Source organism: Vespula pensylvanica, chromosome 16, assembly GCF_014466175.1.
Source record: "Vespula pensylvanica isolate Volc-1 chromosome 16, ASM1446617v1, whole genome shotgun sequence".
NCBI lineage: Eukaryota > Metazoa > Arthropoda > Insecta > Hymenoptera > Vespidae > Vespula > Vespula pensylvanica.
In genome coordinates, this window is record NC_057700.1 from 651,117 (window position 1) to 677,913 (window position 26,797).

Genomic DNA, 26,797 nt, shown 5'->3' on the forward strand with positions numbered 1-26,797 from the left:
CATTTCCACATCGTCCAATGGCTGATGTGGTTCTTGTCCCAGAGTAACAATTAAGTCAACAATATTATTACGATTGACTACAAGACTTAACAATTTAAAGCAAGATACGAATTGTACCAAGAATAAATAAATATCGTCGGAAATATTGCTCGCATCTGCATTTAAAGCCATACCGATCATTTGTGATAAAGCCAGTGATGATACTAGAAAAGCTATAGTGATCGTGTATAAATTATAAAGGAGACATTTATAAATCGAGGACGACCAAGATGGAGGTCTCCGCGATCCGCAGAGGCTGTGGATAATATATATTGGTTTTAATGCACTCATATTTATATGCGAATGAATAAAGCTCAATTTATTTTTTGAGATATAACTTTTCTAGTGTCGTTTACTTGAACCTTCCACAAGGATTATAAGTCCTTCGAGCATTTTACGATAAACAATTTTCCATTAAGTATAACTTCCCGATTTCCGATATGTACTGAACGAAATGTTCTCACTGTTATTGGTATGACTACTTTGTCTCCCCCATAAGTGATACGTTCAATGTAATTCTATATTTTTGTGATCGAAATATGTCATTATTATAATATCCACTGTGAAAAGATACGATTCTTAAAATAACGTTTCAGTATGTTAAATTATCTCGCAGGAAAGAACGACAACTTTTCCAAGATCCATCATTATTGTTCATTAATAATTCCTATGCACTCTATGGTAGCAACGACATAACGAAAAGCAATATTGTGAGGAGTACAACTCTCTTTGCCAAGAAAATTCTCAGTGAAAATTCAAATGAATGGAAATGTTGTACAACAGTTTCCTTACAGGTAAATCATTTATTATTTTTTTTATTATAGCACTTTTATAGCTTCTAATATTTATTAGCATTAATATTGTTGTTCTATTATTTGTAACTATATAATACTTGGACAATATTTTTTATTCCTTTCTGTATCATTCCTACATATCTTTTTTCTGTTATTCTTGCGTTTGTTGTAAAAGATTATAAGCCGAATAGGCTGTTTTAATTATCTGAAAGAAAAAAAAAAAAAAAAAAAAAAAGATAACGGTGAAGTATGAAATTATATAACATTTAATATCATGATTGATGTGATATGTGAATACTGACACTGATAAATGAATCGAGATTCAGAGAGAAAATTTTCATAACGACCAATGAGATTGGATTCATTGTACGATTCATCATAATCAGTAAGGAAGTCTTGATGCTATTGTCAAGTCTTGTCCAATTTATGTCGAAGATATTGTTGATAATTTCTCTGCTCTGCATTTGAAAAGTATTAAGTATTATTTTACATATAACGACTTACATATCTTCTTCAAGCGCATTTATTATACTAATGAATACATCTCTGTATTATATCAACATCTCAGCAGACCTTTAAAGTGATTAGATTTCCGTACCAGCAGTAAAGATAAATTTGTATTAACATGCAATACATGTAGAGCGACATTTTTGCATATTCGACAGAAGTTGATGATATTTTTGTTAATTGATATAACGTAAAGGAGACTGTCATCGTGCTGCCGAAAAACTGAATGAACATTATAAGTCCAAATGTTTTATTTACGTTATCTGCGAATCTGTATATGTCAATGAAGAAATTATTTCTTTTATATTGCGACTTACTTAATTTTTTATGAATTAGAGAAGCGATGTTCTAACTTCCGCGTGCATGAATTAATTTTCAAATGAATTTTTTATAAAACATCTAACGTGAACTAACTTGTATATGCATTCATGATGACGGACGCACAATTTTAAAAGTGCCTCCTGTTCGTTGGAGATTTTCATCAAACGATTTTCCAAGATCTTGATTTGACAACAAATATGTATGAAAATGCCACAGATCAAAGAATCTAGAGCGACGTTAAGAAAGCCGGCTAATGTCATACCTAACATTTGTTGAGTGTACGTTAAATAATATATAACAGGTGTCGTACTGTCAAACGGTAACCAAACTTGAAAAGTTAATTGTTTTTCTTTGAGGTCTGTAATCAAAGACATAAATACGAAACTGCTCACCGAAAACCCAATTAAGGATGTATAACCGTTCGTGTTGAGCCTAAAAAGGAGAAATAACAAAATGTTTTGATAGAAATCGAATGAAATATGATGTCCAATGTAGAAGGAACAACTATACATTACGAGAAATTGTATGATAATTCTTATAACCAACCGTGCTAATTTCTCAAATTTCAATTGAATCTGAATTTCTTCATTATCCGATGGCTTATATGGTTCCTCTGCCAAAGTGTTAATTAACTTGACGACGTCGTTATGATTGAATTTAAAAGTTAACATTTTTAGACAGGATACAGCAATCGTCAAAGATATGTAAATTTCTTCGGAAAGATCGCTCGAAATGTTTAGGGCAATACCAATGATTTGGGATAAAGATAAAGACGATACTAGAAAAATTACACAGATATTGTATAAGTTGTATATAACACGTTTGTAATATGAGAATGACCAGGATGGAGGTCTCCAGCATCCACAGATACTGAGAATCATCAAAGTCGATGCTAAAATCGTCATTTTTCTGTAAATTAATAACTTTTATAGATTTCTAAAAATATGAGTTCTCTAACATCGTTTACGCCTACAACCTACGAATTAGACTTTCAATCTAAAACAGATATAACTTTTGGTGAATTAGATCGTAGATCGAACAGACGCGGATATTATGAAATTTTCTCACGAACTGATATGATTTCATACGTCAGTTTATTCGTACTTGTCTTTTCCTATGAATCGTAAGATCGATATAATTTTACTTTCCCTAAAGGGAAGTGTATCATTACTGTAATATCAACTTGAAAAATTACATACCCTTTTTGTATCGATAAAACAATTCTGCTGGAAGAAAACAACGACTTTGTAACTTCCTATATTTACCATTATTAATTATTCCTAAGTTCTGTAGAGCCAGCGACATGACGACAGAATATTTTCCAGTCTGAATGGTTACATAGCGAAGGTTTTTTTTCTGCGAATTTTGTGCAGATTATCGAATATCATCAATTTTAAATATTAAAAATTTCTCTAAAGTAAAAATGAAGTAGTTTTTAAATAAAAGATCAAATAGAAATAAAGCAAATAACAAAATGATTGGAAAATGGAGATCGTCTCTTAAAAAATAGTACTCAAGGTAAGTTGATTTATGATTGTTGACCATAAAACAATTAATATCTTATTTTTTGTACATTTTCGTGTACAGAAAAATATCGATACTTTTGTTTTTACTAACGTTGATTGCTCGAACTCAATTTTTTCGATTACGACGAGGATTTTTGCAGAACGTTGAAAGCTGTGTACGATGTATTTAGTATCTGCAATTCGTTTAAACGATATATAAGAATGATGCGAAGAATTAGAGAATATACGTGTCTTGCGAAAAAACAACTCACACTTGTAAACGATTGAGCTGACAATACTATCACATAGCCACTTCTCATTTCAATAGGTTTTGTACTTCGAGACATTACGATAGGAAGAATCTTGATAATGTCAGTTCTTAACGATGTCCAATCCATTTCATAAAACATATCTCCAATCTGCATGCTCTGTTAACAACAAAATAATAATAATAATAATAATAATAATAATAATAAGAAAAATTATACAATTGTACGCATGTTATTTTGTGCGTCACACAAAAGATATTATTTGCACATCGACCTTTAATATCACTTCGTTGCCGTACCAACAATAGAGAAAGATTTGCGTAAACATAGAAGCAAGATAAAAAACCGCCCACAAAAATTCGAAACTAGTGATTTCTGCCTTGGACATTCTGTAAACGGTCAAACAGAGTACAATCGAACTTATAGAGAACTGTAGCATGATCATCGTGGTAAAAACGTTGTTGACTCTAGTAGCAAAACTAGAAAATAAAAACGATTGTATCTTCAAGTATTTTCCATCATTATCTTCATGTTTTACATTTTAAAGAAATTGTTTACCCGTATATGTAAAGATGATACTCGATCAATTCACGAATGATCCTCTTTTCCTCTCTCTTCCAATGAAAGATATTATCGCAATTCTTTCTCGCCATTTCCAGTAACATTGGCAACGTTTTTACACGGTGACCGAGTATCTCCAATTGAGCACAAATTTGTAACATCAATCCAGAAATGATGGTCTCATGAGCAACACTTGCGTTTGCACAGACCAAAAGAGCTACCGACTGATGAATCAAAGACAGCCAAAACATGATGTTCGAGGAATGATCGTAAGGAGTCCAATTGGCAAGTGGCAGGATACGTTCCTTTACGGCGTCTACGATCTGTGATATTATGGCAAAGACAACTGTTGCCTCGTTTAAAAATTCACAGTAAATCGTGATCTTCCTAATGGCAATAAACGAAATAAAAAGAATTATTTCTTTACGACAATGATTCTCGTGAGTATAAAGTAAATATAATAAAAGATTACGCGCGATTATTAGAACATACGATAATATTCTTTCTTTCTTGTCATTGAAGAGAATAATTTGATTTGTTAATTGAAAACGAAGTCGTAAATATAAACAACTTTTGTTGAATCGCATCGTCGACACATTCTACTTACACGATTCAGATGATATTTCGATAAGTGCTACTTGAAAATAACTCACTTAGCATTCTCGTCGAATTTTTGCTTTATTTTTTGTTCCTCCGAATTCCGTGGTATACAATCATCTTTCAAAAGCATATTGATCAATGAGATAACACTTTCCCGACGCAAATTAAGATTTATAACTTTAATGCACACTGCTACGACCGATATCGTAAGAGTAAACTTTTCGATGAAGGTGTTTACGTTATGATCGACATAAGCATCGACGATTTCACAAAATGCGAATAAACATAAGACGAATATCATGAATAGAGTGTAAAGATTATACAGATAGGATTTGAAAGAATTTTTTGGCCAATTTACTGGTCGCCAATATCCAACGTACGTGAATAATGCAAATGATACAGGAAGAATATGCATTTCTGCGGATTATACTATGTTCTTTTTAATATATGTTCTATCCTTCGTATTTCTCTTTTTTTTTTTTTTTTCGAAAAGAAAGCACTGTAAAAATTTATAAGAGGAGCTTGTAATAAGATAATAAGTTTAGATGTAAGACGAATGTACGATATGCAAAGAATTTATAAAAACTGTCTTCCTTTTCTTCCGTTCATTAAAACATCGTATAGTCAGTAATTATCTCCGTCTATACAATCAGTAATTTTTAATAACTTGCTCTACGTTCGAGTTATTTCTATCGCATTAGAAATAAAATAAATCCTATTGAATATCCCAAGAGACGAAGACGTAGAGACTAATCAATGTTACATAATTTATTGACAATTAGCGACTTCCATATCTTTCGTCCGTAATTAAAAACTTTCAACGTATTTTTGCCCTCTGGACATTTTATTTTATAAATAATTAAAAAGCACAAGCAGCTATAGCCAGCGATACGTATAGACGAGTTCCGGATAAACTCGAACAGTTCTGCGTTGATATCATATTTATACTATAATTCTTCTTCTTCTATTATTATTATTATTATTTATTCTCGTGGATTTTATTAAAAATGAAACAAATAAAATAGTAATATTCACTACGTTTCAAACTATGGAACGTAACTACACCGTCAAACGGTATATATATTTGTTGATATAACAAGTATATTATGACGAAGTTTGTAAAACATTATAAGCAGAATATGAGACTTTAATTATCTGAAATTGAATAATAGAATTAATAGTGTACAATTATTGAAGTGATAATATGTTAATTGTTAATTCTTTCGTTATTTACGATCATAAACGATTCTGCTGAGAGTTTCACTATATAGCCACTATTCATTTCGATGGCTCTCGTTGTTCGTGCCATTATTATAGTAAGATTTTTTATTACTCTACTTCTTAATGATATCCAATCCATTTCATAAAATGCATCTCCAATTCTTTTACTCTATAAAATGAAAATAAGAAAGATTATTTAAGAATCATATAAAAAATAAATAGAAAATGTTTTTTTTTTCTTTTTTTTTTATAAATGCTGACCCTTAACGTAACTTCGTTACCAAACCAACAATAAAGGAAGAGTTGAGTGAGCATACACGTGAGATAAAAGAATGTCCACAGGAAATCAAGGCTTATCACATCTTTCGTTGATAATTTATACACGCTCATGCAGAGTACTGTAGAACTTATAGAAAATTGCATGAATATCATAAGCATGAACACGTCATTGACTTTTTTAGCAAACCTAAAATCCAACAATTTCTTTGTAATAGTGTCCAAAAAAAATTATATATATATATATCGAATTTGTGAGCTTATAACGTTATTAATAATAATAATAATGAAATGAAAAAACAAGAATGCCAATAAATTTAACAAAATCGTAACTCATATTTTTCTCTCTATATATATTATATATAAAGTAAAAATATAAATAATGTATAAAAGTATCTATATACTAACAACCAGTATCATTATTTTCAATGAAATTATAGTAATTTTTTACTTATAAACGTAAAGATGATACTCGACCAATTCACCAATAACTTTATTTTCAACTTTTTTGAAATCCTCTTTAGAGGAATAATTTTTCTGTGTCTTTTGCAGAAACGTTGGCAATGTTCTTGCCCGATGACAGAGTATCTCCAATTGAGCACAAATTTGTATCATCAGTCCGGATATTATGGTCTCGTGAGCCACGCTCGAGTTAGCACACACCATGAGAGCAAAGGATTGATGAAGTAAAGTGATCCAAAACATGATATTCGAGGTACGATCGTATGGTGTCCAATCGGCAAGCGGTAAAGTACGAGTTTCTAAGAATTTACCAAATTGAGCCACAGTTGCGAAGAAGACGGTTGTCTCGTTCAAGATTTCGCAATAAATTGTGATAGTTCTAAGGTAACACGTTTTACATTAATTTGTGACTTTCTAAAAAGCTGTATTAAAACGAGTAAATATTTAATACATGTAATAAATCTGACCATACGGCTTACCTTTACTACTAGGATCCGAATATAACGCACAATATCTATCTATCACTTAATTAGTACTCACTTGGCATTTTTATCAAACTTCTGTTTAATTGCCAGCTCCTCCGAATCACGTGGAATGCATACCTCCTTTAGAAGCATGTTTGCAACTGAAATAATACTATTTCGATTGATTAAAATGTTCGTCACTTTGATACAAACTCCGATGACGGATATAAAGAGTGAAAACTTTTCAAGTAAGTTATCCAAGTCATGATCAATCAGAGCATCCATGAATCCACAGAATGCGAACGTATAAAGCAAGAATACCATGAAAGTCGTATAAACGTTGTAAATGAAATACTTTAAAGAATTCGATGACCATTTTGTTGGTCGCCAAAAACCAACGTAAGTTAACAGGCCGAATGATAAAGGAAGAGTATGCATTATTTTTTCCTATGTCTTATTCAATTTTATATATTAATCTTTTGCTTTACGAGATCGTAAAATCACTCAATGGAGTCTGTCTTTAAAAAAATGTTACATCTTCTCACTGACGATAAGAAATAAAAATATTAGATTATTAGTAGACACGTATGTACGTTCTATAGCATGAATGTCTTTCTTAGTTTATTCTTTATTCATACATATGTCTCTGTCTTTCTTTGTTAACACCGCAAGAGAGGTTTCTTTACTTATACAGTAAATATACAGACCGTAGTTATCATCGTCTTATCCTATGTAATATGCAATTTACATCATAATCTATAGCTAATAATTGTCCTGTCTCTCTCTCTCTCTCTCTCTTTCTAGCTATACCGTCAGTAAATTTTTATAATACTGCATTCGAGTCAGGACTTCATTTTCAAGCAATTTCTCTGTCTACGAGTACCATGTATAATTATAATATTATTATATAAAGAGATAGAAATAAATGACGAGATTCTACGTTATACGATCCAAGTTTGTTATTCCAAAGGCTTTTAAAATGTATGAAGTTCTTACGAATGCTTCATTATCGTTTAACGAGTAATTACACATATTTCTTTTTCTACCAACTCTCGATATACTTTTATATTCTCTTTCGAATAATTGCTCTGAAACGAAGGAATATGATAAAATATATTTTACGAGTAATAGATTTACATTTTACAAAGGTGTACTAAAATATTGTACAATCATGAAGGATTGTGGTTTTATTTTCTGCAATATAAAAGTTTCATCTGTACAAAAAGTATTTTAACTAGTGTTACTCAGTTGGTTCCATCTGGCCGTGCTCTGCCTGCAACTTTAGGCATTTTTTTATTCGTCGAGTCTTCAAGTTCTTTGGGTTTGTAATAATGTGGTGCAACTTCCAACAACCATTTGCTTTCTATTTCGGTAACCTAAATATATTTAATCAATTCGTTATAACGATTGGACGTATATTAAATGTTTGTATCAAACCATTACTTCCAAGGTTTTTACGAAATACCTGTCGCATGAATTCTTTCGTCGTAAATACTAATTCGTGATAAAGCAACCATCGTGGAAGTTCTTGAAATAGAGAACTATTCGGATGAATCGACACCGTTTGATTGTGTTTTGCTGTTTTATAATGGCCTCCCTTTGACAAACGAGCTACGTGATAGAAATAACCTGCCGTAATTGCCTGAAATATTTTAGGAATGAACGTAATAAGAGTACTTGGAAGTTTCAAAGCTAATAACAAAATGACATACTTTCCGAATATTAACTGTTTCTGTAATACCCGAGACAAGTTCCATTTCGACACGTTGCATCAAGCCGATTAATTGTTCCCTAACATCTCTGGCTCGTTTCATCGATCTAATCGAACAAATATACCCGATTGTATACGACGATGTAAAAGTAAAACGAGAAAACAGAAAACAATTCGTGCATACCTATGCTGAATGAAATTTTCGTAACACCAATGAGTACTAAAATCACTTTGTTGCCACTGATTATAAACATTAAGAAGAGTAAGATGATCTCCACCAGGAACGTGAAAATTTTTTCGAGCTGTATCAGCATGTATAATTTTATCTTTGGGTCTATAGAAGATTGCTCCGTTTACAGAAAGCATAGCAGCTATGGTGGCCACTTCTTCAGAGCAACGATAACGTTCGCTAGCTAACAACATTTTTGCCATCATTGGATCAAGTGGAAATTCTGCCATTCGTCGACCGAGTTTAGTTAATTCGCCGCGATGATTAAGGGCACCCAAAGCGTAAAGCTGCTCTAAAGCTAACACTAATGTTTCATGAGGTGGTGGATCGAGAAAATCAAAGTGAACTAAATCGTTAATACCTAGAGCTTTCAAAGTGAGCACTGCATTACCTATAACGTGATTTATCATATAATCAAATTATTGTGCGACTGATGAAATTTCTCTCGTACTATCGTCGAATTAATACAAACCAAGATTTATCCTTTGTATTTCAGGTACAGTATTATCTTCCAACTCGTGTTGATATGCCCATGCTGTGTAAAGTCTGAAACATTTACCAGGCGCTACTCTGCCAGCGCGACCAGCTCGCTGCATTGCGGAAGCTTTGCTAATCGGGACAACCATCAGACTTTCCATTCCTGTTCGCGAATTAAAATTATTCTGTTTCGCAAATCCAGGATCTATCACGTAAACGATATTATCGATCGTTAAAGACGTCTCTGCAATGTTAGTAGCCAGGACAACCTATTGGAAAAGATAATACGCAAGTAGATCGTCGAAATGAAGCCAATGAAAAAAATAATAAAATACCTTTCTAGCGCCAGGTGGAGTAGGTTGAAATATTTTAGCTTGCATATCACTCGGCAAGTTTGCATAAACAGGCAATATCAAAAGTTCAGCCAACTTACTTCCCAGCCTTCTTACTCTCTCTTGTAACATCTCTTGACACGTCTCAATCTCGTCCTGACCTTATCGACATTTTTTAAGTTACTAGCTGATTTGCAACTGTTAAATGTCATGAATATTCTAATTGATGCTTGTACCTATGTATACGTTCAATGACACGATTCTAACGATTCATGACAAGTGTGTACTCACCAGTTAGAAATACTAGCACATCTCCTGGCGGTTGTGTCGCATGAATTTGAAGAATAGAGACTACACATGCGTCGATATAGTCCGCTTCAGGCGCTTTTGTATAATATATATCTACAGGGAAACGACGACCAGGTATACGAAAAATTGGAGCATCGTCGAAAAATTCGCTAAATTTTGTCGCATCTAATGTTGCCGAAGAAATTAACAGTTTCAAGTCTGAACGGAATCTTGTAATGTCCTTGACCAAACCAAATAAAATATCGGTATGTAATGTGCGCTCATGAGCTTCGTCAATTATCATTACGCTAAAAACAACGTACATTGTTGTCGATAAACATATAAAAATGATCCAATTATGATTTACAATAAATTGTTTTCTGGCATTTTAAGAGATTACCTGTACGACGCTAAATCAGGCTGACTAAGAAATTCACGATGCAATGTACCGTCAGTCATATATTTTATACGCGTACGATGAGACGTACAATCTTCGAAACGAATCGCATAACCAACTTCGTTTCCAAGTTTTACAGCCATTTCATGAGCTACTCTAGCAGCTACAGACATTGCTGCTACTCGGCGAGGCTCGCTGCAACCAATAATTTTATCGTTCACTGCAAAGCCCGATTCGTATAAATACTGAGGAATTTGTGTAGTCTTTCCTGAACCTGTTTCACCTTCTATGATCAGAATCTGAAATGATGGTGTTAAACTATTTACTATCAAGTTTTGCAATAAAATTTGTTTCAAATCAACTTGTCCCATAAACAATGCAATACCTGATGTTCTTTAATAGCTTGAATAAGATCATTCTTAAAAGGATATATTGGTAAGCTCTTTTTTGTTTCTTGTATGGTTTGCAAAATTTTTGCCTGTGGAGAAGGACTTGGTTCACGTTTTGTACTTTTTTCACTTCCAGGCATACGCAGTGCCTGAATAAATTCTATTTCATCCTCCAGTAAAAGATCATAATCCTGTTGTGCTGTTATTTGATTGCATATTAATGAATCATAAAGGTAGTGAATTAGGATAATTATTATTATACCTTTTCTATCCTTTGCTCCAAATCTAAATACAGCAGATGACATCTGATCAGACTCCCATTTACTTTGTTCAGATTGCGGTGGTTCTGTATCGGGTGGTTCTGTCTCAGCTTCCAATTTCTTTTTTTCCAAAGGCATATGATACCTTTGTACTCTTTCAAGTTCCCTTGCCTTTTCATGTTCTTTTGCCAATTGTAATAATTGTTTCTTATGAGCTCTTTCACGCTTTTCACGTTCTGTCAAACTATAATAAACAGTATTATTAACAAATCATTATTATCAATCTAAATATAATTCAAAAATTACATTTCTTCTTCAAATAGATATTCATCATCGATAATATCTGCTTCTAATTCTGCCACCTTATCCTCTTTACGTTTTTCTAAATATTTTCTGCGAGATTCCACTCTCAGTTTTGGAACTAGCTTTTCTCTAGCATCGTTTTCCATTAATTTAAGTCTTTTTGCTGCTTCAGCTTTAAAAAAAATTTTTATATTAATTCCAAAGGCAAAAAACTTCAAATATTGCAACTTCTTACCTGCTCCAGAGCCAGCAGGCATAGCAACTTTACGTGTCTTACTGTCATCCTTAGCTTTAAGACGGTTTGCAAATTCATCTCTCTCTTTTATATCTTTTTTACGCCTTTCTTCCTCACTATCGCTATCCTCGCTTGAGGTTTCTTGTCTTCTGTATTTACTCATTTTGAATTCCTTTCGATTAGATTAACAAACTATTCAAATCTGTAAAAGTACAGGTAGATGTATAATATTTACTTGCACATTATATATATATATATATATATATATATATATATATATATATAATTAGAAACGATAATATTATCCTGCAAAAATGATTTTTACTGTACAATTAAGTTCATTTACGCAAGAACGAATTAATTACTAATTACTAACAATATTTAGCGTCTCCAAACGTTTCTCATTTCATAGGTTATGTTTCAACAAACCGCAAATACAACGGACATGTGTTTACAACACTAATGACATCTGTTGGATAAAATACTATCGATCAATCGATATCACTATCGCAAATTCGATATTTTCAAATATCTACTTGTCCCGTACATTCTCATAGAATCATTATAAACTACCAATATTATTGATTAATTAAGAATTATCACGTAGATTATTGTGCTATCAATAAAATACACACAACTTCAATTTATTTATTTGTCCAAATATAGTTTTAAATTATCGAATTTGTTATTACATATATTATCGAAACAATATCTTGATTGCATTGATGGAGTGGATTGCAAATATATCCATTCGAAGCGTATATTATCTCGAATATATTTTATTATACATACATTAATGAAAATATATACATGGTAGACTGCAGCTCATCAAAGCAGCAAAGTGTCAATATAATCAGCTACAGTATTCGTACGCGGATCTGTTTGAATGACGTCCTCTCGATAAAGTCGATTTTCCATCGACAATTATAAATCGGGAATTTTTCGGGAGGCACGTGTAGGCCGACACGTGTAGACCATTCTGTTTCATACAATTTATTTTTTTTCCCGTTTAACCCTTTTCCCTATGGACATTCTCGACAGACACGATGATCCTGTATCGCGTGACGGCGAAGTCCTTTCAAGGACATAAAAACGCGTTCCTGAGAATAAGAATGACGATTGGGCAAACAGATATAGGAATACTTTCACTGATCTTCGAATAACATCTGAATCTTATTCTCTTACTTTCGCATCCTCACTCTCTCTCTCTCTTTCTCTCTCTCTCTCTCTCCCTCTCTCGCTTTCTTCTAATTTTCTTTTTTTCTATATCTCACTCATTGTTTCTATTACGCTTTTTCATATTCATTTTTTTTTTTTCATTTTCTTCCTATACTACTGCACAGCCAAACACTTGCTCGATCACTCGACTTCTATTATATTCATGATGCTTCTCATTTTTGTTTCATTAATATCGTTACAACATGATTGAACGGTGTGATGTTTGCGATTATTAGGATAAAACGGTTCAAGACGACCGTCTATGATTTTTCTTCTTTTTGTTTCATCAAAATTCAGGCGGTTTCGCGAATTATCCCGTATCGATTCCAGTTACACACACGACCGATTCGAAGTACCGACAGACTTCTGCAGGTTTGTATTCTCTTCATTATTGATAAATATATAGTACAATGTCTTCTCTGTTAATTGAAACAATAATTATATCTTCATCATGTCGACGCATCATTCAATGTTAGTTAATTGAATTCATACGTAGATAATATATTTGTACTTCGTTCTAGATCATTTCAGAGCTTTTTGAGAGCTTATTTTCGATCATATAATTCTACAAAATATATTATAATACGAAAGACATTTGAGCGAGAAATGGGAAACCTTTGAGGCTTGTCGGTAGTATAACGTGAACGTACAAACATTATTGCCTTAGATCGGCAATGAAATATTCGCTTAATCGTAAACTCAACCCTTAGAACGAGACATTACGATGATCACATTAGTTTCCTAAAGATGACATGCAGCGTATAAAACATATCTCATATACATACATACATATATATATATATATATGTATACACACACACACACATATATATATGTATAAGTATATTTATCCTTCATTTACTGTTTTTTATTTCCTTTTTTTTTGTGTTAATTCTAGTTGTTTTCATTCATTAATCTTTTACACGCTATATTAAATATATGCAGTACGACGCTCTTACATCCTAATCAGAGGATTAACAATCGCAACTTTGACGCAACGACACACACGATGGCATTTACATGGTCGAGTACGCACGAACGACACAACGCGATTCTTCTCTATTATTTTTTTTTGTTCTAAAATTAAGAGAAGCAATATAAAAGAGGAAGAAAAAAAAAATAGAAAAATAAAAGAAACCAATTCATCAAGTGGTGCATATGGTAACGATAATAATGATAATAATCATAATTATAATAATAATAATAAAAATAATTATAACAACAACAACAACAACAACAATAATAATAATATTGCACGCGTGGTCGGACCCACTTGATTGTATTTTATTAAAATTTTTCGTCGAGTGCCGCTATCGAACGCGCGAAAATATTTCTTTGCGAGAATAATTTTCTCGATCATGTTTAAATTTATCCTGCGATCAAACGAATCGTGCTCAAACGTTCCGTCATGAGAACTTTTATAAGAGCGGATATTCGAATCTAATATAACGTTTCACGACATTTAAACGAAATTAAATTTTAGTAGCATACATTCTTATATATATATAATCGTTTCTCTTTAAATTCACCATATCGAACATGCGAAGAGATTATTATTATTTCGCGTAAATGGTATTGCATCGGAGTATCAAGGAAAGCAAAAATTTTCTTGTTGTAGATCGTCGGCGACACTTCGAGTCGTCTGTACAAACAAAAATCATCGATTTCGATACATATCCGCAACGTACATATTATAATCGTACTGTCATCGTTCCGTAACCTAAGCTTAAAAAGTCAAAAGACCCAGCGTCGACAGCTGGACACAAAAGTTAATCCGTTTGACGCGTTAAACGCTTTGATTCGTATTTTTTTTTTTCAGTCTGTGCTCTCCTAGTCCATGACGAGTTATTTGAATAAGATTAAAAAAAAAAAAAAGGAAAAAAGAATGAAAGCAAAAAAAAAAAGAAAAAAAAAGACAATTAAAAAACTAGAAAAAAAAAAAAAAGACAATGAAGATGCCTGGACCGTCGAGGAGAAGTAGTAGTACGCTTGGGACTCAAAATTACGACTCGCGAGCGGAATATATATATATGTATGTTTATGTGTGTACGTGTATGTGTATATATATATATCGTTTGCTCGTAAATCAATATAAAATGCATCTTAACATTCGCTACCGTTAACGCTGGTAGTTGTACAAGTTTGAAAGACGATACTCCGGTATTCCTCGATCAAGTAAACGATTGCGCTTAAACGAGTTTTTGAAAGACGTTGTGCGCAGAGTCGAGTTCGCGACATGCGTCCTCTTGAAAGGAAAGAAACCCGTAGGTACCGTCATAGTTTCATGGATGGACCGGTGAAACGTATTCCATCAAAGACACGACGGTTTTTCTCATCCTACGTCAGAGAACTAAATTCTACAACTTTACAAAGTCGAGTTTCTATCTCGTAATTTTTGTTCTTTTTTTTTTTGGTTTTTCTTTTCTTTTCTTGTTTTTTTTTTGTTTTTTTATATATATATATCAATAGCATTAGAGGCAGTGTTCGTCAAGAAACTGCTACAGGACGTACGTTTCCATTAAATCGGATGGTAAATTAAATTAAAAGTATGTTATTTTGTAACGACTCTACATTTCGTTCAGCGTTTACTTCGCTTTATAACGTGGCAATGTTCGAAGTTGAAAAAGAAAGAAAAAAGACAAAAAATCGTTTCTACGACGTGAAAGATTTCGATAGAAAAAGGACAAACTTGCGAACGAAGATAGGCTAGTGTCACAGATAAGATTCGTTATTAACGAAACCCAAAGATTTCTTTCCTTCTCGGACTGTCTCTGCAACGTGACAATGCGATAAGAAGGGATGCATGGTACTATCGAGAAAACAAGAGTATAACGCGAAATAATAGCGATAAGAGCGATTAGGAGTAACAGCAGTAGTAGCGGTTAATAGTAATAGTAGTAGTTGCAGTTTGCAGCAGTGACTGTGGTGACGACGATGGTAACGTACTGTACTCTCGTTGCGTGTGGAGCTCGAATTTGTTTCAACGTTTGAAATTGTCATTTACAAATTGACAGTGAGTCTCACACTCACTGTCGACGGTAGGCAACCAGGATTCCTGTTCTGGTAACCACAAAAGAGGTCCCATAATCGCCGTTAAACGTGACAGCGACCACCGACAAAAAGTCCACGTTTCTTCGTGGAGTAGATCGGACGATTTACTTCAGTGTCATTTGTATGTTAAATCACAGAATGACACAGCATCGACAATATCGTTGTCGAGGTGTTCCCGAATTAGGAGGTGGCGTGACCGGTGCAAAATATGCGTGGACTTTGATATTCGGCAAGTGTGTCTGAAATAGCGTTAACGATGTTTTATCAGCTTTATCTTGCGACAAGTGGATGGTGTGCGTTTAATGTATATACATATATATAGTAAGGAGAGTAATTCGAAAGAAGAAAAAAAATGTAACACTGTACTCTGAGCCTACGTATGCCAGCTCTAGTGATCAGTTGACAGTCGTAGAGCTCGATTCGTTCGAGATTGTGGCAGGCCTGTAAAAGATGATCGAGACTGGCGTCCGTGATGAGAGGGCAATTATCCAGCTCTAATACCGCTAGGTGTTCAGCGGCACACGGTGAAAGAGCAAGCTGCCGAATCCCTTCGTCGGTAATCAGCTCGCAATGGGACAGACTCTATACGTTTTTAAAAGAACGAACCGATGATAGAGAAGGACAAGTACGCTCGACTGGATTTTTTAAAAGAATTTTCTTAAGATTTAATCGATATACCAGCTTCTCCAATCTCGGACAGCCCATGGCCAGGTGTATAAGGGTGGCATCTGTTATTAAAAGGCACTCTTCGAGGTCCATCTTTTCGAGTAGTCTGCAATTCTGAAAGTTAAGACGATAAGAAAGTCGATCAGACTCAGCTGTTTTTCGGGATAACAGCATCATCGACTGTCAACTTACTCTCGCGAGAGCTTGAAAGCCTGCATCCGTGAAACGCGTGCAGGCAACGCACTCGAGAATACTAAGAAGCGGACAGTGTTGAGCCAAAGTGACGAGAGACGAATCCGTTAAATTAGGACAATTCGATATACAAACGTAATGCAGTCTTGAACACTGTTCACCTAGTTCTCTCACCGCGTCGTCGGTTATATTCTGGAACAATCATCGCATTGTTTCTGACAACATACACGATTTGAAACAAGAGAAAATAAAAAAAAAATAAAAAAATACAAAAAAAAATCGATCGTCTCCTTGTGATCGCATTAGTGAAAATAGATCTTTTATAATTTGAATCAACGTATGTACCCTGCATTCATGTAGGTTGATGACTTCGAGATTTTGACAATACCGTGCCAAACATTTGACACCTCTGTCAGTCAACTGACGACAGCCCTTGCTTAGAAAACTACGCAATTCTCTACAGCCCCTTGCTAAAGCTTCGACTCCATTGTCGGTAAGCAACTCGCACCACGACAGATTGATGTGAGTTAGGAATAAACAACCATCAGAGAGATCTTTCAGCGAAAGATCTGTTATTTCGGGACAGGAATCCAGATTTAATCGTTGAAGCTTTCGACAGTGTGTACTAAGGGCCGCACAAGTTGTATCCGAGATTTTCTTGCACTGACTCAGATTAAGTTCCTCGATGTTGGGACAAGATTCGGCTAATGCTTGCATGGATATGTCCTCGATACTTTGGCATCCTCTCAGAGACAATTGTCTAAGGAATCCACCGCAACGGCTCGAGATGTTGCGTATTACCGATTCCTGTACAAGAGGATTATCGTGTACGCGCAATTTATCGAAATTTCAATCCTTATAAGAAAGATCTTTCACGACACATGTATGTACCTCTACGTCTCGTTGAAAATCGAATAGGTCGATCCTTTGCCAGTTGGAACCGTCGAGGGCTAATACGTTCCATGCCTTACTTACTTGGGCACATCGGCATAAGGATATCACATCAAGATACGAGAGAATCCTAAAATCACATAGACATTGTTGCTTTCAAAATGACATTCGGAGATAACGCCATCTCATATTGTTACCTTAATAACAATTCCTTTGGCAGTTTCTTGTTAATCTGCGCCTCGTCGTCGTGAAATACCCACGTTAGCTGAAAAAAATGACGTTGAAAGTAAAAAGAAGATGGTTCGGATAGAAAGAGAGAGAGAAAGAGAGAGAGAAAATACAAAGAGAAATCGTATAGCGCGCAACTGACGGTCCACCGACGAACGTACAATATAATGTTAAGCGGGCAATGATAGGACATATTAACGATGTAGCTTAATACGAGCAAAGAAGAGAAAAACAACGGACATTAGAGTGAAAGACCAACCTGCACGTAGGATTGCTTCATGGTAGTGACAGGGTTGTTGTGAGCATGCGATTGCGATGTGCAATAACCACCCTGATGATGATAATGGTGATAATGATAGGATGGATGCTGCTGTCTCCACCATTGACTTCCGGTTCCAGACTCGTCGACCGGTTGAACACCTTGGCCAATCTGACCCCCTCCTCCTACTCCCACTCCCACTCGAATTACTTTTTTCTAAAACACATCCCAATGTATCGTCGGTGACGTCATGCTTTCTGATATTCTCTTCACGTGTACGATCCCATCCATAATTTTCTTCCCATTGATATGTACTCCCCTGATGACAGTTCAAAATGGCCGTGTCTTCACAACTATATTACTTTTCCTTGCGATTCATTTCGAGTGATAACGATCGTGCAACGACGACGACGGTGACTCGACGATAACTACGATGTTTTGCTCGACTACGTTTCTTTATAAAGACGATTAACTTTTAAGCTAGATATTTTTTTCCCCCTTTTTTTTTACGAATCTCTCGAAATCACGTAACACCGCGGCGGATAAAAAATGTAAGGAGAGAGAGAGAGAGAGAGAGAGAGAGAGAAATGGTATCTTTTACTCCAATCGGCCGACAATTTCTACGATTTTTTTTTTCTTCTGTTTTTAGTAATATATATATATATCTTTATAATATAAATTCTCGAAAAATTTATAATCATTTCTAAAGGAAAGAAACAATTGTACTAGAGCCATTTGCAATATCGTTCACGTTCTTTCTTTCAATATTTACGTCGTCCCTCATACGAAACAACGAAGAAAACAAGAAAAAAACGTAAACGTGCATCCGAAAGAGAATTATCTTTTAAATCACCTCATTAATCACGCGTAAAGACCTTAGAAACATGTACGACGAACGTATGTATATTAATCGAGCAAAAGTAAATATTATGTTCGGCGATTCGACAACGGCAAAGTATTTCGGATAACGCGTATTTTCAACAAGACTCGGAATTGCGAGCGATAAATATTGAGGTCTACTCCCACAAACGATCAGGCAAATTTTAGATGTAAATTAAACGAGTGTAAGGGGTTGCCCGTCGCAGGGGCACATAGTATCGTTCTCGATCATTCGTCGATTTGTGGAAAAAAAAAATATATATATATATAAAAGAAAAAAAAAAAAGGAAAAAGAAAAACCAAAGTTAAATAAAGCAAAATTTTTTTCTCCACCCTCGGTTAATTTGCTTCTTTCCGATTGTTTTTTTTTCTGATAATAATAATGAAAAAAAAAAAAGATATAGAAAAGAATACTCCTAACGTTATATCCCATATCTTTCTTTCTATTTTTGTACTCAACGAGAAATCGCGTGTAAGTAGTTTCGCAACGCAAACGATTCCGATGAAGCAGGAAATGAAATTGTAAAGAATTTGAAGGATCTCTTTAAAGACGGCCGCCAAAGACAATGCACTTGGACGATAAAGGTTGGTAGTAATTTTAAAACGACCTTCCCGATGCTGACTCAGTTTTATACGAATCGGACTTTCCTAATCCGAAGCTCCTCGTTACGTTGTTATCCTCTCATCGTGTAACACAGTCAAATCTCAACGAAAGACTCGTTAAGCTCGGTGGATCCTTTTTAGATGGGAACAAACAAGTCTACGTTTTCTTAATACTTAAATAAAGAGTGCAAGACAAAGATTTATTAAAATTATAATTCGTACCTCATCGAATAAACTGTTATATATTATTTTGCATTATTATTTTTTTCGTTTGTATAAACCTATTGACGTTCTTCCTATCTAATAGATATATCATTAGTTGATAAGAATTAGAAAAAATAAATACATTATATGTATATGTATATTAATTAATAATATATGAAGAATCGAAACTGTTCTCGTCGCGCAGAAATTAAATATGATAAAAATTCCATGTCAGGCCTTTCATCTGATAATTCGTTAATGTATATGCATTCGCGACATACAACTCCGTATCATTGCAGGATACATCCGTTGATTCCATTAGACATATAATCATAAGACGTAATCTAACTTTGTTGCAACAACTTCAATAAAGATTGCAGTAACGTTTCATTTCGTGATTGCTGATAAATGACTAACGTCGATCTTAATAGCAATTATTCTTTTTTATCAAGATTACATCATCGATCATAGAATTAATCAATTATTCTAATATCCGAACTCGTCTCGATTATTTTTGTTTCACGTCTTTCTAATTAAACGGAGAAATGTGAAATTTCTTTATGTCGTGTGGGAGAAAGAGAGAAACAGAGGAAAACAAAGATAGATAAAATTTTAAATACCGATCTACGATAATTATTGCGATAACAAAGTCTGAACGTGAAAGCAACGCGCGCAGTTATGTATTTCGCGCGCTCCTGCCAGCCAGTCATCTCTTATTCTCTCTCTCCCCCCCCTCTCTCTGTTTCTATACCTGTTCGATTTATTTCGACTTATTTCAGTGTAGAAATTCGGGTCTTAAATTATCCTACCACGAGGTAAAAATAAGGTTCGGGTGATTTTACGTTGGACACGCGGTCACGAGAAAAATATTAAAAAATATAATGCTAGAAAGAGGGGGAAGAATGGTACCACATAAAATTAATTAAAAAAAGGATGAGAAAGGAGATTATTTTTTTTTTAATCCTTAGAATCTGCGATTAAATAATCAATTATTAAATAAAACAATAATAAAGGAAGGTATGCTCGGGAAAATTTGATTTAACTTTGTAACATTGTTTGATAATTGAAAGCTAATTTCAAACGTTTACTTATGATAATTTAAATGTTTTAAAGCATATATGTATATACAGATGTATGAATAGTATTATTGCTTCGGAGTACATCATCGGCTCCACCATTGGCATTGTCATGGCGATAAATCATAATATTATTTTATTGGGACGACTCCAATAAAGATAGGAGTAATCTCTCATTTCACAATTACTGTTATTCATAGATTAATTATTATTGATTATAAATGTAAATGTTCGAAATGAATGATTAATGTCAATAAAGGAGGGTATTGCTCGATTAAAAATTGCACAAGTATTATAATCGATTATTTCTCTCGTTCTCTTCCAATTCGTTCTAACAATTTTAAGATATCCTTTACATGAGATTAGATGAATCGATGATACAAACGAAAATTAACAAAAAAAAAGAAAAAAAAAAAGAAAAAAAAAGATGCAAAGTACGTCGTTGATAAGAGATAACAGATAACTTAAAAGATTAACATTCGTCCATCAGAATTCGTTTTTATAATTTTTTGAATCGTCCGCGTGTGAGAAAAGGGATCGAAGTGAATCCAAACGAGTAGTATCCTCGTTATCCTCATCTCTTTCTCGTCGTTCGAACGAAAGAGATAAAGGGGGAAAAAAAAAGAAAGAAAAAAGAAAACACGCATACACGCACGTAGAGAGCAAGGTGTCGGAATTTTTGTTCGGACGTGTGTATTGGTCGTCTGTCCGACGTGAAGAAGAACAAAGAAAGGGGGTGGCGAGCGGGTGAATCGACAAGAGGGGGAACAAAGGGACGAAGAGACGTTTAAAACGCGAGCACACATCGAGACGACGATGACGATGATGATGACGATGACGATGCCGTCGTTATCATCATCCTCGTCGTCGTCGACGACAACGACGACGACGACGACGACGCAAAGATGAACGCGTTAGCAATACGACGGTACGAATAGGAAGACGTCGTGTCGTCGACGCAACGAAGAACGACGAAAGAGAAAGAGATGAAGATATATATATATATATACATATATATATATATGTAGGTTCACACACATATTCGCTAGATGCATATTCTTCTATATAGACATGTACGTGTCGTATAAAGAGAAGAAGAGAAAGAGAGACAGACCGAGCAAACGCGCGCGCGAGGGAGAGAGAGAGAGAGAGAGAACAAAGGATGGACTTGGCCGATCGGTTCGGTCGATGCATGCAAGAGAACGCAAACACGCTTGGCCGAAAGAGAGATTCTAGAAGTGGCAAATGGAAAAAGTTCTATATACAAAACATTGCTCGTGCCTTTTACCAATCGTACGAAAATACAATTTTCATCTTCGAACGAAAACAGAACTTTCGCGTACATTTGCGCTTAGTTTTCTTTATCTCGCTCTCCTTTTTTTTTGTTTTTGTCTTCGGACCAAAAGAATATTCCTTTCCTTCTCTCTTTCCTCGTCTCTCATCCGTCTCTCTCGTTCGTTCCGTTCTCTCTCTCTTTCTCTCTGGTCGTAGCAACAACGACGTCGAGAAAGAGAGGTAGGACGATGATAGTAGAGGCTGTCGCGCTACGCGAAGGCCAGTGGAGCGAATCAGCTGTTCGCGACGGCAATGACAACATTGGACACGCACACGACCCCCCCGTGGTGGCACACAGCTTCGACGCGCCGTTTTGACTTTCGAAGAAAGCACGGAAATGAAGCGACGACAGGCCGCCTCGTCGACTTACCTCGAGCCTGGTCCGCCCGGAGTGTATCATCCTTTTGCGTCGCGTTATTTTGCAAAACTTCCGGGAATACCCGCACGTTCTACCGTTGAAAAAACACACGTCGCCAACTCGAACGCGTTGCTACGCTTCGCGAGAGAAATGGCTGAGTCTACCGAGCGCTGGTCGCGCAGCTTTTCTCCGGTGGTGGGGGGTTACGGCCGAGAAGCGCGACCATTTTCTCAACGTCGCTGAACCTAGCCCTCTGATTCGTTGAGCTCACTCGACTTGGCGACAGCACCGCCAATCATTGCCCCTTTACCCATTGTTTACACGCTTCCGATTGGATCGTTATTTTTACGATACGCTCCATTGCCCTGAACGCCATCTTCCCTTTACTATCGACATCTCGGTATCAACCAATGTCGGTAATGTAACGATCGATAAAGTCGATCCTTTATTATCCATCCTACCGATAAGTCGATTTATTCTTTTATTGTTACTAGCGACTTCGGCGACAGGAATGGACAAAATATAAACTATAAACCTATCAAATGCGATGATTGCATCGGTTTAACGAATGCTCTAAAGATCGATAATGGAATAATTCTAAAAAACAATGCCTAAGGGCGGCAATTGTCGATTACTTACCACTTAATAAAAGTATCTAATTATTGCGATTTAATGGTGAATTTATAGATTTCTTAATGAAAACATTGTCAAATGTTATTTTTAAATTCCATCGACGATGTAGCTCGGGAGAATTATCTTTTTCCACTTCTCTTTTTACTTTAGAAATATTCTACTTTTCACTTAGTTTGGGTCAGTGTAGTTAGTAGATAATTTGTGTGAAATTAAATATTAATATTGTAATAAGATTATACGATATTGCATTATTAAATATTGGTACTATAAAAACGGGCCATCTACCCTGATTAAAATCGCTCGGTAAGAATGTACACGTATATTACCGACGTCATATTGGTTTTACAGTTTATTATATTACCAACGATCGATATGATTATCATCTGCTGTAAAAAATTAAATATATATATACACACACATTTTTTAAGTAAAGATCAATTGCTTTTAAATTAGGAAATGAGTAATGCCGTATAAACTTCAGAAATTACTAAATAATGCTTGGCATCGAAAGAATATTATTTTTTTTACATACTGTAAGAAAGATACCTTCCAAAGTAGTATATGTTATATTATTTGGGAATATAATTAATTGCTCTTATTTCAGTAATTATTATAGCTATAATATTAAATAAGATATGTCTAGACTATTATCTTTTAATATATCATAAAGTTATGTAATGTCACTATATCGTGAAATTCGTTTACGATCATTTTAGAAATTAATAGACATTTTGTACATCTTTCAATTCTGTACATTGCCGATAACTTTAACTGATAATGTACTTAGAAATCTCTATATCACTGATAATTTAGAAGATCAAAGTACGATGAATTATGTAAAAAGGGTTTAAACTTCTATTACGATAACAAATAAATTGGGTTTAATACCGCAAGGAATATTGCGAATGATACAATGCGGTGTTAGAGTATCGTTATCAATATTTCTGTAGAAAATTCTCTGGATTACGTAGGAGATATTTCTGTAATATTATTTCTTTAATTGCTTTCTTCTATCTCTCCAACATATGTATATGTTTCGTTATAAAATGCTAGTTGTTTTCTTCGATTGAAAATATCAAAAAATGCTTGAAAATTGATACGATAATGGTAGATTCCGTTAAGATAATAGAAATCAGTGTTTTCACTATGAGGAAAACTCTTTAAAAGATATGAGAATGTTTTGTTGTATGCGAGAAAATGCAACGTTACACTTGTACCCTCATTAGTTCTGAGAAATGAACGATATAAAGAATGTGTCTGTTACATGCTTCAAAAGAATATTTTTTAAAGATATCAATGATAACGAATGAGTTAATCGAATGATAAGGTTTTATGTGCCTATAAAAGAGGTTCCTTTCTACTCACTATTATTAGTTATCAATTTATTGAGTACGAGGTGGAGATATATCGTTAAAAGTTTCATTGAACAGTTTGTTCACGATGGAAGGTAAGCCAACGTATCGTTAAATTTTTCTCATGAATATTTCTTATACGAATTAAGTGATATTATCAATAGACCTAATTGTTTATTAATTAACGAATTAAATTATCTATTAACATACAAGATTTTACAAACGATAGAATATTTTACGCGTTTTGCAATATCCTTCAACATTGGTCTATAGAATTTCATTGAATATAAAAATTACGTACCATCTGTTATTATAGATATTATCGATCAAGATACTAATTAGTAGCATCTCATCGTTAAATAAAAGCTTCCGCTAGAAAAATATTAATAATTAATTTTTAGATTCGTTTAAAATGTCTATATTGAAAATGTATGCATACTTACTTATTTCATCAGAATTCTCCTTTATAATTATGTACATATGTATAGATACTGCAAAATAGTTCGATAAGAGAAAAACCAACGAAGAAGGATAGTCGTTGAATGAAAAATAGAAACGTTGGTTACGCGTATAAGAAACAATTCGCAAAAATCGTCAAAATTTTCAATGATCTAAATGATTTCCATCAATTTTAGGAAGCTTTGGATGGGTCGCAGTATTTGCGATCATCCTAGCTGCAGTAAATTTAGAAGCAGCCCCTAGGCAAGCAGTACCTACAGTATGTCCAAGTGAAGATTCTCTCGAAGAAACGGTTCTACTAGCTCACGAGTCAGATTGTAGCAAATTTTACGTTTGCTTTTTAGGTGAAAAAATTTTAAAAGAGTGTCCATACAGAAACAGTAGAGGCGATAGGCTACACTTTAATCCTCTACTTCAGGTTTGTGACTATCCTTTAGAAGCAGGTTGTAAATTGCAACCTATCGCGAGTAAACAACTAACAACGTCTGTAGCTGTGCCACTAACAAAACAACCACCATCGCAACTAACAACGCCACATAACATACCATCTTCGATATCATCAACTAACTCATCGAATCAAATTAAATACAAAGAACATCAGTGCACGTGTAATTTATATTACGAGAATGTCAATAATAGCTACATACTCAGACAGTGCTCGAAGGATTTCTGTTGGAACCAAGATCTGCAAATTTGTTATAGACCTGAATCAATAAAATGCATGCAACAAAGAATCTCGACGACAACGATAATGTTACCATTTGACATAACATGTACGGAAGGAGATTACGTAAAACATGAATGCCAATGTACGCTATATTACCAGTGCAAAAATGGACTATTAGTTTTGAAAGAATGTCCAAACTCATTGCATTGGAATGAAAAAAGCAAATCTTGCACATCAAAAGAGACAGCAAACTGCGAAAAGCCCGTTTGTAAAGAAGGTCCTTACAAGCCTCACCCATGTGAATGTAATCTATACTATAAGTGCATAAATAATGATTACGTCCTGCAAAAATGTCCAAACGGTTTGGACTGGGATCGAAGAAATAATGCTTGCAAAGACCCTAAGGACGCAGGTTGTAGACCAGTTTGTAAAGACGGTCCGTACAAACCTCACCCAACGGATTGCGATAAGTATTACAAGTGCGAAAATGGTGATTACGTTCTGAAAACATGTCCATCTGGATTACATTGGGATCGAGAGCGTAATATTTGCAACAAACCATCGGAAGCAAAGTGCCCTAATTCCAGATGCATTGAGGGTACTACCATGCCTCACCAATGTGAATGTAATTTATACTATAAATGCATAAATAATGATTTCGTACTGCAGAAATGTCCCAATGGTTTGGACTGGGATCGAAGAAATAATGTTTGCAAAGACCCTAAGGATGCAGGTTGTAGACCAGTTTGTAAAGACGGTCCGTACAAACCTCACCCAACGGATTGCGATAAGTATTACAAGTGCGAAAATGGTAATTACGTTCCGAAAACATGTCCATCTGGATTACATTGGGATCGACAACGCAATATTTGCAGCAACCCATCGGAAGCAAAGTGCCCTAATTTCATATGCATTGAGGGTACTACCAAGCCTCATGCGTGTGACTGTAATCTATACTATAGGTGCATAAATAATGATTACGTTAGGAAGGAATGTCCAGCTGGTCAAGATTGGGATCGCGTAAACGAAAAATGCAGAGATCCTAAGGATGCAGGTTGTAGACCAGTTTGTAAAGACGGTCCGTAC

At 34.6% G+C, this 26,797-nt stretch overlaps 7 protein-coding genes across 12 annotated transcripts in view; 1 reads left to right on the forward strand and 6 right to left on the reverse strand.

Annotated features, from left to right (window-relative positions):
• The window catches only part of LOC122634990, a 13,890-nt gene extending 8,623 nt beyond the window's left edge, over nt 1-5,267 (reverse strand). Inside the window, exons 1-9 of the mRNA XM_043824621.1 lie at nt 4,650-5,267; nt 3,994-4,383; nt 3,710-3,914; nt 3,439-3,594; nt 3,311-3,360; nt 2,208-2,570; nt 1,755-2,093; nt 1,432-1,611; nt 10-295 (exon numbers count right to left, since the gene is read on the reverse strand). Coding sequence (XP_043680556.1) covers nt 10-295; nt 1,432-1,611; nt 1,755-2,093; nt 2,208-2,570; nt 3,311-3,360; nt 3,439-3,594; nt 3,710-3,914; nt 3,994-4,383; nt 4,650-5,011 — 2,331 coding nt within the window. The 5' untranslated portion in view covers nt 5,012-5,267. The remainder of the gene's footprint in view (nt 1-9; nt 296-1,431; nt 1,612-1,754; nt 2,094-2,207; nt 2,571-3,310; nt 3,361-3,438; nt 3,595-3,709; nt 3,915-3,993; nt 4,384-4,649) is intronic.
• On the reverse strand, nt 338-3,305 carry LOC122634913 (odorant receptor 46a-like). Of its 2 annotated transcripts, XM_043824431.1 has the most exons (5): nt 2,208-3,305; nt 1,755-2,093; nt 1,407-1,611; nt 1,136-1,291; nt 338-1,038 (listed from the first exon to the last, which is right to left on the reverse strand). In XM_043824431.1, exons 1-5 carry the CDS (start codon nt 2,564-2,566, stop codon nt 985-987), a joined length of 1,113 nt encoding a protein of 370 aa, XP_043680366.1. In that variant the 5' UTR covers nt 2,567-3,305; the 3' UTR covers nt 338-984. The 2 variants fall into 2 exon arrangements, with proteins under 2 accessions (XP_043680366.1, XP_043680365.1); XM_043824430.1 differs by having other exon boundaries at nt 1,755-3,305.
• A 149-nt stretch (nt 5,268-5,416) lies between the features above and the next one.
• On the reverse strand, nt 5,417-7,975 carry LOC122634915 (odorant receptor Or1-like). The gene is made up of 5 exons (XM_043824434.1): nt 7,096-7,975; nt 6,545-6,934; nt 6,079-6,283; nt 5,831-5,986; nt 5,417-5,751 (listed from the first exon to the last, which is right to left on the reverse strand). Exons 1-5 carry the CDS (start codon nt 7,455-7,457, stop codon nt 5,701-5,703), a joined length of 1,164 nt encoding a protein of 387 aa, XP_043680369.1. The 5' UTR covers nt 7,458-7,975; the 3' UTR covers nt 5,417-5,700.
• Nucleotides 7,976-8,188: 213 nt separating this feature from the next.
• Nucleotides 8,189-12,133, reverse strand: LOC122634909 (pre-mRNA-splicing factor ATP-dependent RNA helicase DHX16). Of its 2 annotated transcripts, XM_043824419.1 has the most exons (13): nt 12,017-12,133; nt 11,641-11,842; nt 11,409-11,577; nt 11,105-11,346; nt 10,839-11,041; nt 10,457-10,752; nt 10,060-10,364; nt 9,772-9,929; nt 9,432-9,705; nt 8,915-9,350; nt 8,732-8,837; nt 8,485-8,661; nt 8,189-8,395 (listed from the first exon to the last, which is right to left on the reverse strand). In XM_043824419.1, the coding sequence occupies exons 2-13, from the start codon at nt 11,801-11,803 to the stop codon at nt 8,264-8,266; spliced, it is 2,661 nt and encodes an 886-aa protein (XP_043680354.1). In that variant the 5' UTR covers nt 11,804-11,842; nt 12,017-12,133; the 3' UTR covers nt 8,189-8,263. The 2 variants fall into 2 exon arrangements, with proteins under 2 accessions (XP_043680354.1, XP_043680353.1); XM_043824418.1 differs by having other exon boundaries at nt 10,839-11,346.
• Nucleotides 12,134-12,403: 270 nt separating this feature from the next.
• Nucleotides 12,404-22,780, reverse strand: LOC122634912 (F-box/LRR-repeat protein 20). 4 transcript variants are annotated; one of them, XM_043824425.1, is made up of 9 exons: nt 22,613-22,780; nt 18,146-18,361; nt 17,856-17,923; nt 17,659-17,788; nt 17,113-17,574; nt 16,768-16,959; nt 16,588-16,689; nt 16,287-16,491; nt 12,404-16,148 (listed from the first exon to the last, which is right to left on the reverse strand). In XM_043824425.1, exons 1-9 carry the CDS (start codon nt 22,640-22,642, stop codon nt 16,090-16,092), a joined length of 1,464 nt encoding a protein of 487 aa, XP_043680360.1. In that variant the 5' UTR covers nt 22,643-22,780; the 3' UTR covers nt 12,404-16,089. The 4 variants fall into 4 exon arrangements, with proteins under 4 accessions (XP_043680360.1, XP_043680359.1, XP_043680364.1 ...); XM_043824424.1 differs by having other exon boundaries at nt 16,276-16,491; nt 22,613-22,778; XM_043824429.1 differs by having other exon boundaries at nt 16,276-16,491; nt 18,146-18,464; nt 22,613-22,758.
• Nucleotides 22,781-24,673: 1,893 nt separating this feature from the next.
• LOC122634991 (probable chitinase 10) lies at nt 24,674-26,681 on the forward strand. The gene is made up of 3 exons (XM_043824622.1): nt 24,674-24,680; nt 25,221-26,522; nt 26,587-26,681. The coding sequence occupies exons 1-3, from the start codon at nt 24,674-24,676 to the stop codon at nt 26,679-26,681; spliced, it is 1,404 nt and encodes a 467-aa protein (XP_043680557.1).
• A 7-nt stretch (nt 26,682-26,688) lies between these two features.
• The window catches only part of LOC122634992, a gene marked incomplete at its 5' end in the record, with an annotated part of 3,481 nt that continues 3,372 nt past the window's right edge, over nt 26,689-26,797 (reverse strand). The window contains 1 exon segment of the mRNA XM_043824623.1: nt 26,689-26,711. Within this exon segment, the coding sequence (XP_043680558.1) occupies nt 26,689-26,711 (23 nt within the window).